Consider the following 16844-nt stretch of genomic DNA (forward strand, 5'->3'; position numbering starts at 1 on the left):
AAAAACCCACATTGTCGCAGCAGGGGTTCGTGTCAGGTGGTGTGGGGGTCGGTGCAACTCCTTCATCCTCACTCGAATTCCATTCATACTCTCTCCCCGATGCACCAGGGCCATCGATGTCTCACTGCTGTCCTCTGCTCGATGATCGTGATTCATGTCATCATATGATCCAGAATTGACATCCGCTCTTCTTGATGATGATGATAGCAAAGTTTGATCACTTCGTCGCTTTTGGCCAATGCTGATTTGGGTCCAAGTATCCGTCATTACCGCTAATTATGTGTGACCTAATACAAAAAGAATACACAAGATAGCAATAATACCATAATACCATTATAATGATCATAATGATAATGATGATTATAATGATAATAGTACTGACGATAACAATGATGGATGACAATAATAGTGACGGTAATGATATTGATAATGATAATGATGGTAAGGATAATGGTAATGATGATACTGATGATGATGGCTATTGTGATGAAATAACGATGAATGAAATAGCAACTCTAATAGGCCAGTTGACAAGAGAGGCTCTCAGTGACAAATGGATCTTATAACTACAACAACATGCAAATCGTGAAAATCAGAAAGATTGACAAGACGAAACACATGCTCCCAGACAACCATGCCAACAAAAGTGTTCTATCCCACACGAGAAATATTAGCACGATGTGTATTTCAGGTTTGTCGCTGAAAGCCGACCCCGCTCGCCGCCTCAAGTCCACATGAATCTGTAGGCGACGTGACGTCATAACGTAATTTTCAATAAGGTGGGCACACTTTGCAAAGTACTACATAAATTATCTCAAACATATCTTTCACCAAGTATTTCTACGAATGTATCACGAGATGATAATAGTATATCAAGCATTAGGCATGCTAAGAAAATATGGGGAAAGAGAAAAACTGCAACCCTAACATTATAAAGCGAGATTTTTTTTTATTGTGTGCATGAAATTTTCATGCCTGACTTTATTTCTTGTGTTTTAATATTATTCTGTACTGTTTATTCATATTTCTAATCTTGCCATATAACTTTACTAAACAAGAAACTGTTTTCGATAAAAAAAGATGAGCCGTTGCTCATTAGTGGAGACTAAAAAATCAAAGCAATAGTTTAGCTAAGGTTCAAGGAAAAATAACAAAAGTAATTATGTCTTATCTAATGTATATGGCTTTGTAACACTCTCTCTTGCCTAAAAGATAAATGAACTGGTGGCTACCTTTCCCAGCTAATCAGAACATGCGAATGTATGTTCTTCACAGTAACTGGTATACTCCCCTCCTAGCAATTGAAGCTTTACTGATTTTTTTAGGATGGTCGCAGCCAATCAGGTGATTGATAGGTGAGTTGCCAAGTATTAATATAATGTGATTATAATAACACGGCATTTGCCGTTGGCGGTGTATATCTGCCACATCCCATCCACGGCAATTGCCGTGGACAACAGTGTAAGGGTTAACCTAAAATTAATTATTTCTCTGTTTCTTTTCTTCGTTATTTATTATTATTTTTTTTTTATCTACCAATCTCTGCCCATGACGTCACGGCGCATGCGCAAAAGACAACAAACCGGAAGACGACATACGATTAATTCTTTCAAAATTAATTCTTTCTCCTTCTTTTATTTCTCTCTTTTCTTTGTTATTTAATTCTATGTTTTATCTTTTTTATTTGTCAATCTATCTCTTCGTTATTTAATTTTCTTTTTTCTTTTTCTATCTACCAATCTCTGCCCATGACGTCACGGCGCATGCGCAAAGGACAACAAACCCGAAGATGACCAACGATTAACCTAAAATTCAAAATTAATTCTTTCTCCTTCTTTCTTTCTCTCTTTCCCTCTTTTCTTTGTTATTTAATTTTATATTTTACCTTTTTTATCTATCAATCTGGTTCCCCCCGTTACACCTCAACACTTCTCGTACAGGTATTAATTAAGGTAACCTGTACATTAATATCTAATTGTCAGAGGTGGGCGCGTTCCTCGGTGCGTTACGCTTTAGTTTGGCAGCGATCAGAGCTCCCAGACTATTAAAGGTTAATAAGAGACAGGTTCGTACCGAAATACAGGACCGGTAGGCCACATAGTTTACCGGCATCTCTATTGCTTTAATAGTTAGGGGTCACTAACCGCGGCCAAACTAAAGAGGAACGCACCGAGGAACGCACCCAGCTCTGTTAATTGCAGTGTAGGCTGATCTGTCCTCCGACTACTTTGTTTTGAAAGCTTTTCTGAAGTTTCTGAAGTCGGGTTTGGATAAGGCCTTGATAGGGACGTAAGGTATTCTGCTATGGGCCTTAATTACTAAGGCTTTGTACATGTGCACCTTGGATTCCTTCCTCGTTCCTTTAATTAAGTCTTAGTTTTGTCGCGATGATGATAACTTTTGCTTGTTTGAACCTATCGCTGACGTGTGCCGTTGGATCAGTTTGAGTAACTTGCCAGTCGTTGAGTATTCTATCGTTTCGTCCGTCTTCTGCGGATTTTGGTACTGACTCGCTTCTTCGAATTTGTTGTCGGCTTTTATTTCCCATTTCTCTTCAAACTCCCTGATCTATTGTTGATCACCCTTTCCGTTTGTCTTTCCATACATTTGGTTGATGTTAATAGGTTGACGATGACTTGTGTTCGCGATAGAGACGATCCCATTGTTAACCCATTAAACTCCGATGACAAGATTATTGTCATTTGGTCAAATAAAACCAAAAATTATAAAAGACCAAAATGTTTGATCAAACACCAGAACAATATGACGTCAGTCCTCCTCGCTTCGCTCGCAGCGCTTCGCTCGCTGCGAGCGAAGCGAGGACTGACGTCATATTTTTCTGGTGTTGGATCAAACATTTTGGTCTTTTATAATTTTTGGTTTTATTTGACCAAATGACAATAATCTTGTCATCGTAGTTTAATGGGTTAATTAAGGAGGAGAAAGGGATCACTTTGCTGTTCTTTTAGTTTGATTCTTGCAGTAGTGCGTCTCGTTGGGAATCAACCTAGGAGGAGCCTCGATATTTCGTCAGGAAACTGAAGGCGGATCATTCTCACTTTTAGCCTCTTGCGTTTACTTATCTACTATTCGCTTTAATTTCGTATTTTGACCTCTGATCTATTTTCTTGTTTATATATATATATATATATATATATATATATATATATATATATATATATATATATATATATATATATATATATATATGTGTGTGTGTGTGTGTGTGTGTATTCACCTCGGATCTGCTGCAGTCTCTGTCGAGACAGCTAGACACCACCCTACGGCAGTGAGCTCAGAGCTCATTATTTGCCGATCTCTGGGTAGGTCTGAGACCACTCACACACCACACACCGGGACAGCAAGGTCACAACTCCTTGACTAACGTCCCGTACCTACTCACTGCTAGGTGAACAGGGGTTACACGTGAAAGGAGACAAACCCAACTTATCTCCGCCCGGCCGGGGAATCGAACCCCGGTTCTCTGGCTTGTGAGGCCAGTGCTTTACCAATCCGCCACCGAGCCGTATGTGTGTGTGTGTGTGTGTGTGTGTGTGTGTGTGTGTGTGTGTGTGTGTGTGTGTGTGTGTGTGTGTGTGTGTGTGTGTGTGTTTGACATCTTGACATGTGAGATAGGCAGATGGGGAGAGCACACAAATAGAACGAGAGTTTATTCTTTAACTAGTTTCGCACTAGGGTGCTTCTTGTTCAGAAAGAATAAATCATAGTGCGAAACTAGTTAAATAGTAAACTCTCGTTCTATTTGTGTGCTTCCCCCCTCTCTCTCTCTCTCTCTCTCTCTCTCTCTCTCTCTCTCTCTCTCTCTCTCTCACACACACACACACACACACACACACACGGTGGCGTAGTTGGTAGAGCACTGAACTGCCACAATAGTGGCCCGCAGTTCTTGGTTCGAATTCTGCCCAGGGCCGAAATTAATTCGGTACCGCTGCGCTTCAGGTCGTTACTCTGACTCTCGTGGGCGGGGAGTTGGGTGTGTGTGTGTGTGTGTGTGTGCAAGGTCATAGCATTACCCATAGATCGGACCTACGAGCTCTGAGCTCTCTTCCAGGAGGGAAATAGCTGTCGATCACGAGTCCAACACGTGATCCAAAGACCTAGTGAACACACACACACACACACACACACACACACACACACACACACACGCATATATAAATATATATATATATATATATATATATATATATTATTTGTATATATATCCTTTTAATTTGTTTCCTTTTTAATTGCAATATACCCCTATTCTTTGTCTTGGATTTTTACATCTTCAGTAAGAAAAACGAAGAGAACGAAAAAACGTAGAGTCTGAACATTTTCAGACCTGGCTTAATGACTCCCTTATGGGTCGACAGCCTTTAAAAAAATCCATCTTTGAACCTCTTTTATATGCATTCAGATATCCTCTTTTTTTATGAATTCATTCCCTAATCTCTGGGTGTATTGTTACTGAGGTATTCCATATCATCTTGTCCATTGTTCCTTGACCTTCAGTCCCGTCCTGTTTTTCTCTGCCCTGCACATTCATTATTTTTACCCTTGTGTCTCTCTTGCCTTCTGTAGCATTTCCCATTTTCCTTTTTATGTAGTTGGGTCTGCTTGGAACAGTTTTCATGTTATGCAACATATCACCCGTTTTCTACTATTTCCCCCCCCCCGCCAATGTTCTTTGTTCTTCTTGTTCCTGTTTGCTCATATCTTTAGTCATGAATACTCTTGCCCACCCTTTTTTTTATTATTATTAATTAAGGCTTTCATTTTCTCCATTTTGATTTTTTTTTTTTTAGGATTTCCCGTTTTCTCCTCAAGTTCTAGCAGAAGTCTTCTTGATCCGCTCTTGCGTCCTCTCCTAGTCTTAAAGCTCTTGTACCTCACTCTTCTCCATTCTTAGTGATTCTTCTGTTACCTCCACATCTTCCGCTCGTCTCTCTTCCACTTCATCGGGCTCTTCCACATTACTACATTATTTTTCCTAACTTCCTTGTCCTATGAAATCCGCCTCTCTGATTTGCCGGCTGTTTTAGGAGTGTCATGGTCGTCATGGTCGTCGATGTCATGTTGGAAGGTCGACCCGCGTATTTGATTGGTGCAGACTTGTCTTCAAACTAATGGTGTTTTCATGTACGTTTTCCTCCTTTGTGCTATTACCAAGGACGATCGGGGATGCTCTCACACCAGAGAAATGTTAAATAAAATATTGAGACGCTATCTTATAATTTACTTACAACGATGGGAGCAAAATTTCGACTTCAGAAAGTTAATGTTACCCCCATATTATTTCACTATTGGGGGGACAAAATTCCTTCCGCCTTCAGAAAATTAATGTTACCCCTTTCATATTTTACTAATTTCTCAGAACATAATCCCGATATTTCAATGTAGCATTTAATTTTGTATGAAAACAGAAAAAAATAACAGTACAACAAAACATGTAACCTATAGAATCATGTATCTACATTACGTGGACAATTAAAACAAGCAATGCATAATAATTTTCATACTGTTTAAATAAGATTTTTGTATATATAAAGTTTTGGCTTCCATATAATTTGATAGTGTATAATATAGAATTATAAATTTTTCGAAGTCTCTATACATTCATTGTATGAGACTAATATCTCTGACTTTAAAGATAATGAAACAGACGTATCAACTAATTGAGGCTGCTTATGATCTCGATGATGGCTTGAGTAATTTAGTGCTTGATTAGTTACAAATAGCGTTCCCATGTGAATTTACCCCTGAAACAGCACAAAATATTCCGACTTCAGATGAATAAAGTCTTCGCTACTAAGCCTTATTTATCTAAATAAAACACATTTCATTATAAGTCTGCATAAAGAATGACCATATTACACATAAATTCCTGTTAAGTCACATAATGAATATCTTAAACAATTGAATATAATTTCGTATTCTGTCTCAATAGAAATATCTTTTTAGATAGATATGGTTACTGTTTTGGGTTGAAGTCGAATCGCATTAAAATATTACGTAAACATAAGAATAAAGGAGACTGCAAGAGACCATAAGTCCTACACTAGGCAGCTCCATATCCATCACCACCTGTCATCTCCCCATCCATAAAGTTGTCTAATCGTTTCTTAAAACAACTGATAGTTTCAGCGCTTACTTAACAGTTACTAAGTCTATTCCATTCGTCGACCACCTTATTAGTAAACCAATTCTTGCCTATTTCCTTCTTAAGTCTAAAATTGTCCAATTTAAATCCATTGTTGCGAGTCCTGCCCTGTTGTTTTAATATGATGACCTTGTTTGCGTCACCCTTGTTAGCCTTTGATCCACTTGAACACCTCTATTAGATCATCCCGCACTCTGTGTATTTCCAGAGAGTGAAAGTTAAGGTGCCTAAGCCTCTCTTCGTAAAGCAAATTTCTGAGTCCATGTATCATTTGTAAAGTATTATTGAGTTCCGTACCAAAGGTGAGATTAAGGAATGCAGCGGTGTGTACTTGTATTATTGTACATACAAGAACGAAGCATGACACTTTTTTTTCTGCGAAGGGGAGATGTCTGTTATCAATGTAAGACTTATGAGTCAGTCGTTCAAATCAAACGACTCGTTTCACCGAATCGTTTCCCCTTCGCAGAAAAACAACAACAACAACACAGTCTGTCAATCAAGACTTCAACATTTTATGTCTGGGAGTGGGAACGTGCTAGACGCTACATTTACAGAATGTGCTGAATGCTTAGATCAGCGTTTCTCAACCTTTTTACCCTTACGTAACCTTTAAAATAAATTGCATGTCTCACGTCTCACGGAGCCCCTGCGCAAATATATATATATATATATATATATACCATATCTTTCTTATTCTATTTTCATCGTAATAATAGGTTAGATAGGATGATATCTATATCACATTATCACAATAACATGCCGTGCGTGTTTAATTATGTTACGTATATGAAATCAAATAAAAAATCAAAAGTGCATTAGCTTCTCTCACTTGTTCTCGCGGAACCTTTAGTGACCTTTTGCGGAACCTTAGGACTCCGGAAAACGCTGCTAAGACCCATCTAGTCAGCTCATCGTCCTTACGCTTTCCCTCTAAGATGTGCACAGACAAGACAGAATAAAACAGACGCCAAGAAATAATGCATTTCTTCTCTTATCTAATGCTTAACCCATTTAACTTTCTTGTCATTTGGTCAAATAAAACAAAAAATCATAAAACACCAAAATGTTTGATCAAACAGCACCAGAAAAATATGACGTCAGTCCTCCTCGCTTCGCTCGCAGCGCTTCGCTGCGAGCGAAGCGAGGAGGAGGACTGACGTCATATTTTTCTGGTGCTGTTTGATCAAACATTTTGGTGTTTTATGATTTTTTGTTTTATTTGACCAAATGACAAGACATCTTGTCATCGGAGTTTAATGGGATAAACTTCCATCCGGTTCATTCTTTCCTTGCGCTGACCCTCAGAATTCCCTACTCTTCCACACTCCCCCATCTTACCTGTCCTGCCTTGTACCAGGGTTACCAGATAACTGAGCAAATGGATCTGCCCCACACCTTTCATAACTCTTTACTTCCTTCCATTTCGGCCTTTCCTTCCACTAAACCCCCAAATAAACTAGTTTCTTCTAAACATCCAAACAAATAAGGCAGCGCAGACAATTTAGGATTCTTGCGCTGCTATTTAGAGGTATGTACACGTAAAATAATGCATTAAACCCATTCCCACCCATTCCATCCCTAACATATTCCACTACTATCCACCCTCTTCCTTCTTATCTTGGCTCTTCCTGGATCACGGGTCATCCCTGCATCCCGCCCACTGTCCTGGCAGTGTCATAAAGCGGACCATACACGATCAATTATATTGCGCAATTTCATTGTCAATACTCTGAATTGACAATGAAATTGCGCAATATAATTGATCGTGTATGGTCCGCTTTATGACACAGCACATCCACAGCAAGGCCGCTTCATTAAATCGGCGACCCCCTCTCTCCGTCCCCTAATGTAGAAAAGAGGAGACGGGGGGGGGGGGGATCCATTCGGGCTGCGCCAAAATATTATTTATACATACTTACTCACCCCTCACCCCCTCCCACTCCCTTTTCATTTTGAGTAATACATTTAATTCTTCACAAGTAATTCCGTACACCATACTGGATGCCCCACAAAACATTTGACTGGTTTATTATTATCATTATTATTATCATTATTATTATTATTATTATTATTATTATTATTATTATTATTATTATTATTATTATTATTATTATTATTATTATTATTTTATACAAATGTCGTTACCATGCCTTTCAAACCACGGTATGTTACATAAAATGTTCAGACATTACAATTTCATTTGCCTACATCGATAGGTGGCCAGTATCTACAAAGCATTCGAATATGCAGAAAAAAACACAACGAGATTATAAACATACAATACATAATATCCTATGACGTAGAAGATTAACTAAAGAAGTATTTTATATGTAGATGTATCCTTCTTAAATAGGAAAAAAAAAATGGATTGTCTTTTTGTTTGCTAATATGTTAATTTGAAAATAAAAATGTCGAGATTTTGGATACTTACCTTCTCTCGTCTTTCCATCTTCAGGTAAAAGCCGACGTTGTGGACGATCTTGAGAAATTCAGAGGAAAGGCTGAGCCCACATGGATTCTGTTTGCAGTTAAGTCTTTGTCTAGGTAACCCGATGCTCCGTCACCGATATGACGTCATCCAGCGATCGTGTTCACAGGATTTCCCGCTAAAAAATAAACAAATCAACAAATAAATGGATAAATAGATCAATATGTAAACAAAAATTAGATTTATATTATATAGTCTCCCCCTTCATTATTATTAATATTATTATCAATTATTATTATTATTATTATTATTATTATTATTATTATTATTATTATTATTATTATTATTATTATTATTATTATTATTATTATTATTATTATTAAATATCATCATCATCATCATCATCATCATCATCATTATTATTATTATTATTATTATTATTATTATTATTATTATTATTATTATTATTATTATTATTATTATTATTATTATTGGGTTGGATTTGTTTATTTATGACGTCATCCATCGATCATGTTCACAGGATTTCCCGCTAAAAACAAACAAATCAACAAATAAATGTATGAATAGATAAATATGTAAACAAAAATAGATGTATATTGTATAGATTGTCTACCCCTTTCTTATTTACAAAGGCGGAGCATGCCGACAGGAGACCTTTTGGTCCATAACTAGGTCGGATGCGAAAAAATCACAATAGTGGCAAATATATAAGTAAATGAATAAGTAAAACTATAATAACGTAGATTATTATTACTATTATTATCATCATTGTTTTATTATTATTATTATTATTATTATTATTATTATTATTATTATTATTATTATTATTATTATTATTATTATTATCATTATTACTACTTTGAAGAATGGGAAGGCTTTGGTAGCTGTGCACGGCTCTGACGCGCCTAGGCTCATCTCCACAATTCGGGAACAATTCAATTTGGTGAAGAAATTGGCCTCCAAACATCAGCAGGTTACCCACAATGTCGTAAGTGTTTGTTTTTTTCTTCTTCTTTGTTTTCTCATTTCATTTTCTTATCTTATTGTTAGGTAATTTTATAAATTTTCTTGTTTTTTTTCGCGTTTTTTAGTTTTCGCGTTCTTTCGCGATTTTTTTTTCGCGCTGTTCCGTCATGTTAACTTTTTTTTTCTCATTTCAGTTTCTTTACTTTGTCTTTAATTTGTATTTATAACTTTGTTTTATGTTGTTTTTTTATCTTTTATTTATTTACTTATTTATTCTATTTTTTATTCATCTATTCATTTTTTTTTTTAGTTTTTCGCGATTTCTTTTTGTACGTATATATATATATATATATATATATATATATATATATATATATATATATATATATATGATATATATATATATACACGTGTGTGTGTGTGTGTGTGTGTGTGTGTGTACGTGTGTATGTATGTGTGTGCATGTATGTACGTGTATATATATATATATATATATATATATATGTATATATATATATGTATGTATATATATATATATGCAAAGTAGACCACTTGGAAAAAGAAACTAACGAAGCAGAGCGCTTTCGTATATTACATCTTCAGTGCAACAACTTGTTGCACTGAGGATGTAATATACGAAAGCGCTCTGCTTCGTTAGTTTCTTTTTCCAAGTGGTCTACTTTGCATAAGTGAACACACGTACCCGTGTTCTTATTAGCATATATATATATATATATATATATATATATATATATATATATATATATATATATATATATATATGTATATATATATGTATATATATATATATCTATATAGATGTGTGTGTGTGTGTGTGTGTGTGTGTGTGTGTGTGTGTGTGTGTGTGTGTGTGTGTGTGTGTGTGTGTGTGTGTGTGTGCGTGTATGAATGTACCGGTGTGTGTGTAATGTGTATGTGTGTATATGCCTGTCTGTGTGCATGTACGTGTGTGTATATGTGTGTGTGTATGAATGTGTGTAAGTATATATGTATGTGTGTGCATGTATGTGTGTAGGTGTATGTATGTGTAGGTATGGAAGTGTGTGTATGTGTGTGTGCCTGTGTATGTGTGTGTGTCTGTGTGTATATGTGTGCATGTATGTATTTATGCATGCATGCGTGTGTGTATTTATGTATGTATATAAGTATGTACGTATGATCATGTATGTATATGCTTATATGCATGAATATACGCATGGCAGTAGCAGCTCAAATTACTTTACAAATGCCCCCCACCCCTACGGACCTCCGCTACGCAGCTCCCTCTCTACCTTCAGGTACTCCTCGACTCGCTCGTCAAGCCCGAGGAAGAACTCGAGGATGACGAGGACCTTGAGGATGTTCTCGATGATACAGTCAAGGTTCATCCAGGTAATAACTAGTCCTCGCTTCGCTCGCAGCGAGCTGCGAGCGAAGCGAGGAGGACTGACGTCATATTTTTCTGGTGTTGGATCAAACATTTTGGTGTTTTATGATTTTTTGTTATATTTGACCAAATGACAAGACATCTTGTCATCGGAGTTTAATGGGTTAACTTGGGGCCTCTGGGGGTACAAGACATGATAGCCAGTGCAGTAATGTTGTATATTTACGATGAGAAAGGAAAGAAAAGTTTGCATCACTAATCCTTCCCATATGTTTTCATTGCATTTGTATGGAATGGGGCTTCGAAGATTTTTTTTTTTTTTTTTTTTTTTTAATATCCAGTGGTTAAGAACCACTGAACTGTAATTAATCAATTAATTAACCAATAACTAATCTAATTGACTGATACATTAATTACAACAACTGAAGACTTTCTTGTTATGTTTTTGTTCTTCTCATTTGTTCTTTTGTTCTTCTTCTCCCCGTGCCTGTTTTTTTTCTCAAAAACCCACGAACAGAAGATGGCGCCGACGCTGAAGATCTTGAGGCGGAGTCGCCCTTCCAAACTGGAGTTTTGTTTATCAGTCACCACGTCATCGCCAAAGACCGAGCGGAAGATTTCCTATCTGCCATTGTATCTGCCGGTGCGTCTGCCTATCTCTCTGTATATATGTCTCTATATCTGCCTGTCTATCTGTTTGTGTGTCTATCTTTATATATGTCTGTGTCTATTTGTAAAAAAAAATAAAAATGCATTGTACCTGTCTAAGAATGATATTTCAAACCGTAGGTAAGTCTAGGGCAATCGAAGATTCATTTAGTTGTATATTCTCAAACTCTTCACTTTTGTATATAAATAAACTGGTTTATTTTCCTCTAGTGTATATATGTATATATATATATATATATATATATATATATATATATATATATATATATATATATATATATACACGGAGTTAAACACGACAGCATTTTGGCACTGGTTAATCTTCTTACTGAGATTTTCAATTTTCCTCACAGTAGGGAGAGAGCTCCAATTATTAATATTCAATGTAATATGATTTCCGCCATCCCGCTATTTAATTCTTCCACGAGATTTGGAGCCCAACAACAGCAACACCCACCTCCTTCCTCTCCCCCGCCCCCTCCAACACCTCACCAACCCCCACGTGACCAGCGTTTTGACCCAGCGAGAAGACCTACCTTACCTGACTCCCCCCCTCTCCCTCCTCCTCCCCCTCCTCCTCCCCCTTCCCTTCCAAGACGTAGTGTCCGGCTACGTAACGGATCAAAAACCATGAACCTTTCCCAAGCGGCCCATATTTAAACCCATGTTGTCTGTACACCATTGTCAATTGTGAATCATGTAGCTTTGAAAATTGTGACTTTTCTCTTGTAACTATTCTGAAGATGACTCCCTGAAGTCGAAACGTTAAATTAAATATGGAAGAATTTGGAAGGCTTGTATTTGCCCACCCTCCTGAAATGAGACCTACTGTGAGGAAAATTGAAAATCTCAGTAAGAAGATCAACCAGTGCCAAAATGCTGTCGTGTTTAACTCCGTGTGTATTAGAGAGAATCTGCGCCCTATATATACAATATATATATATATATATACAATATATATATATATATATATATATATATATATATGTATATATAATTGTATATATGTATATATATGTGTATATATATATATACATATATAATAATAATAATAATAATAATAATAATAATAATAATAATGATAATAATAATAATAATAATAATAATAATAATAATAATAATAATAATAATAATAATAATAATTCAGACAGTCGTCCACTGATTCGATCCCAGGCTTACGATACCGCAAAGCCGACGTTCTACCGAATAAGCTACCGGGTGTATAAAATTCTCTAACCTGGGAATTTTAGACACCCGATAGCTTAGTCGGTAGAGCGTCAGCTTCGCGTATTTACAAACCTCAGTTCGAATCCAGGGACGATTGTCGGAATTATTTGATTGACTACACCGTCACTGGTGATTCTATTCATGTATATATATATATATATATATATATATATATATATATAATGTATGTATATATATATATATATATATATATATATATATATATATATATATATATATATATATATATACGTAAGTAACCAAGATGTAATTATACGAAAGCACTCTGCTTCGTTAGTTTACTTTTCCTAGTGGTTACTTACGCATGTGTGAATACACGCTCCTAGTGTTTTTATTGTATATATATATATATATATATATATATATATATATATATATATAAATATATTTATATATATATATATATATATATATATATATATATATTTTTTTTTTTTTTTTTTTTGTTAAGGACTTGAACTGGCAGCGCACGTGCAAGAGGACCTGGATGCTGGGGTGCTCCACGATCTCCTTCACCCTCCCCCCTCACCACCACCCTCACCCTCCGCCCAGGACGGGGATGACGAAGGGGAGCCGAAGGAGGAGGAGGAGGGGGAGGTGGACGGGGAAGGCACCAGGAAGACTGAGGAGGTGAGTTGGAGGAGGAGGAGGAGGTAGAAGAAGAGGAAGAAGAGGAGGAGCAGATTGATAGAAGTCATGCATATACTGTATATCGGTACACAAATATATAATAATAATAAAAAAAAAACTGCATCACTTTAGAATAGTAAAGTCACCCCTAACATTATTCATTCTCTGTGTTTCAGAAAGGTGTCAAAGAAAACGAAGAAGCAGAAGAAACAACAAACGGAAAGAAAGATGTTGATGTAGGGGAGGAGGGAAAGAACGAGGGGGAGAAAGATGGTAAGGAAGAGGACGAAGAGGAGGAAGAGGAAGAGGAAGAAGAAGAAGAGGATGACATTGATTTCTGGGAAGCAGCGTTGAGCCAAGGACCTCTGTATCTGCTCTTGTTAAGGTAATCAGGTCTTTTGGTTTTTGGTGGGAAAAAAAAAAAAAAAAAAAAAAAAAAAAAAATCATATATATATATGTATATATATATGTATATATATATATATATATATATATATATATGTGTAATGATAATAGATAAATAAATACATAAACAAATAATAATGATAATGTAATAATATATATAATATAGAATAAATAAATAGGTAAAGTTAATAAACAAGCAGGTAAATAGTAAATAATATTAAATTGACAGATAATGATACATTATAATCAAGCAAATAATAATAAACAAATAGACAAATAACCACCAACAAACAAATGATATGAAATAAATGGCAGGCATTACAGTATCTCTTTAGGTGATTATGTAACCACTAATGAATCTTAAATTAAGCTTCGAAATGAACTACATTCCATTCCATTGCAGAATTCATGGACTACGGAAAAGCTATTACAAAATACTGTCGTATTATTATTATCATCATCATCATGATTATGATTATGATTATTATGATTATTATTACTATTATGATTATTATTACTATTATGATTATTATTAATTATGATTACTATTATTATTACTATTATTATTACTATTATGATTACTATTATGATTACTATTACTATTATGATTACTATTACGATTACGATTACTATTACTAATTAATCATCATCATCATCATCAATCATCATCAATCAATCATCATCATCATCATCATCATCATCATCATTATTATTGTATATATCGTTATTGTCAATATTGTTATTGTCAATATTGTTAGTTAATATTTTTGTTGTTGTCAATGTTATTATTGTTAATATTATTGCTGTTATTATTATCATTATCTCTGTAATTGAATTGAAAACGCTCTAAATCGATTACCACCTCTGCCTCTGCCTCTCTGCCTCTCTGCCTCTCTGCCTCTCTCTCTCTCTCTCTCTCTCTCTCTCTCTCTCTCTCTCTCTCTCTCTCTCTCTCTCTCTCTCTCTCTCTCTCTCTCTCTCTCTCTCTCTCTCTCTCTCTCTCTCTCTCTCTCTCTCTCTCTCTCTCTCTCTCTCTCTCTCTCTCTCAGGACGGAGGAGGGTTGCCTGCTGGAGGCGTGGAGGTCGCTTCGGGGGCCCACGTCACTCGACCAGGCGAAGGAGGAACATCCCGATTCGTGAGTTCGAGATTCTTGTGGTTGCACGCACGCACGCACGCACACACACACACACACACACACACACACACACACACACACACACACACACACACACACACACACACACACACACACACACACACGAATTTAAGATCAAATTAGATATGGCGAGATACAGAGACGGGACACCACGAGCGTAACTCCCCTTCCCGTAAGATACAAATAGGTAAATACTAGGTAAACACACACACACACACACACACACACACACATCTCGTGGCGCTGTGGTTAGAGTTCTCGCTTGCCACTTCGGCGGTCCGGGTTCGAATCCCGCCCAGCGATGGAATAATTTCAGTATCGCTGCGCTGCGGGGTGTTACTCCAACTCTCGTGGGCGGGGAGTTGTGTGTGTGTGTGTTCGTGTAAGGTCACAGTATTACTCATAGATCGGTCATACGAGCTCTGAGCTCTCTTCCGGTGGGTTAATAACTGTCGGTCACGAATCCAACACGTGATCCAAGGCCATGGTGAATCACACACGCGTGCACACACACACACGTACACACAAACACAAGTACACACACACACACACACACGCACACAGAAGAAATACAAGAGGACACGAGAAGAAACTTAAGAAGGACAGTTACAGAAGAGATCTGAAAAAATATACGGATTTCCACTTAAAATAATAGATATCTGGAACAAACTAAAAGAGGAGAGAGTGAATGCTATAACTATACATGATTTTCAGAAAGAAATGGATGCGGAAACGCTACAACTGCGGGTCACGACGAGGATAGCTCCCTACCTGTGTAATACTAGGCAAATACACACACACACACACACCCAAAATAAGGAATAATCACTACGTCCCACAAGTCGAGTAGAAATAAAACAAAATGAATAGATAAATCAATAATAAACAAACAAAACAGATGAACAATAAACAGATAAAATAAAAACAAATCTAAAAAAAAAAAAAAAAAAAAAAAAACGTTCCGACCCCCTTGGTTTCTGCTCACTGTCTAGCCTGGTGGCCCAGTTCGGTGAGGAGGCGACCCCTGTGCCGGCATGGCTCCCGCAGTGTCGTAGCCTCCAGAAGGCCCTCATAAGAAGGTTCTTCCCTCCCCCTCCTGACGCCCACACGCCCAGACTCCTCCTCCTCCCAGACACAGAGCACCAACAGGTAACGGTACAGAGTTGGGCGCGTTCCTTCCTAGGTGCGTTCCTGGGTGCGTTCCTCGACGGCCTGAGCAATGTCGTGTCAGTTAGGACATCGAGGAGGAACGCGTCTGGGAACGCACCTAGGAACGCGCCCAGCTCTGCAGAAAATGTATACATAAATAGGTAAATATACAAATAAATTGAGAAATAAATGAATAAATGAAATAGAGATGAAATAGTTGAATAAGTCGCAAATGGAAAGTGAATAAGAAATATATGAAATAGATGAATAGACTATTATTAAGGAAATAATGATTGTATCCATAAATGAATGAATGAATTAATTAACAAAATGAATAATTCATAGATGAATGATTCGATGGAAACTTAGTTTAATTCAACTGGGTTCTTCCATTCCTCCTCCTCCTCCTCCTCCTCCTCTTCCTTCTTTCTCCTATTCCTCCTCCTCCTCCTCCTCCTCTTCCTTCTTTCTCCCACTCCTCTTCCTTCTCTTCCTCTTCCTACTCCTCCTCTTCTTCCTACTCCTTCTCCTAATATTCCTCCTCCTCCTCTTCTTCCTCTTCCTTCTTTTCCCACTCCTCTTCCTTCTCTTCCTCTTCCTACTCCTCTTCTTCC

General features: G+C 36.9%; 1 protein-coding gene across 1 annotated transcript in view; it reads left to right on the forward strand.

Moving 5' to 3' along the window:
• The first annotated feature begins 634 nt into the window (after positions 1-634).
• The window catches only part of LOC143030301 (uncharacterized), a 17363-nt gene continuing 1153 nt past the window's right edge, over positions 635-16844 (forward strand). The window contains exons 1-9 of the mRNA XM_076193455.1: positions 635-691; positions 8586-8713; positions 9477-9606; positions 10883-10976; positions 11489-11614; positions 13340-13518; positions 13695-13754; positions 13839-13903; positions 16050-16230. Of these exons, the coding sequence (XP_076049570.1) occupies positions 635-691; positions 8586-8713; positions 9477-9606; positions 10883-10976; positions 11489-11614; positions 13340-13518; positions 13695-13754; positions 13839-13903; positions 16050-16230 (1020 nt within the window). The remainder of the gene's footprint in view (positions 692-8585; positions 8714-9476; positions 9607-10882; positions 10977-11488; positions 11615-13339; positions 13519-13694; positions 13755-13838; positions 13904-16049; positions 16231-16844) is intronic.

Source organism: Oratosquilla oratoria, chromosome 12 (assembly GCF_046742065.1).
Source record: "Oratosquilla oratoria isolate Oo_2021 chromosome 12, ASM4674206v1, whole genome shotgun sequence".
In the NCBI taxonomy this organism is placed as follows: Eukaryota; Metazoa; Arthropoda; class Malacostraca; order Stomatopoda; family Squillidae; genus Oratosquilla; species Oratosquilla oratoria.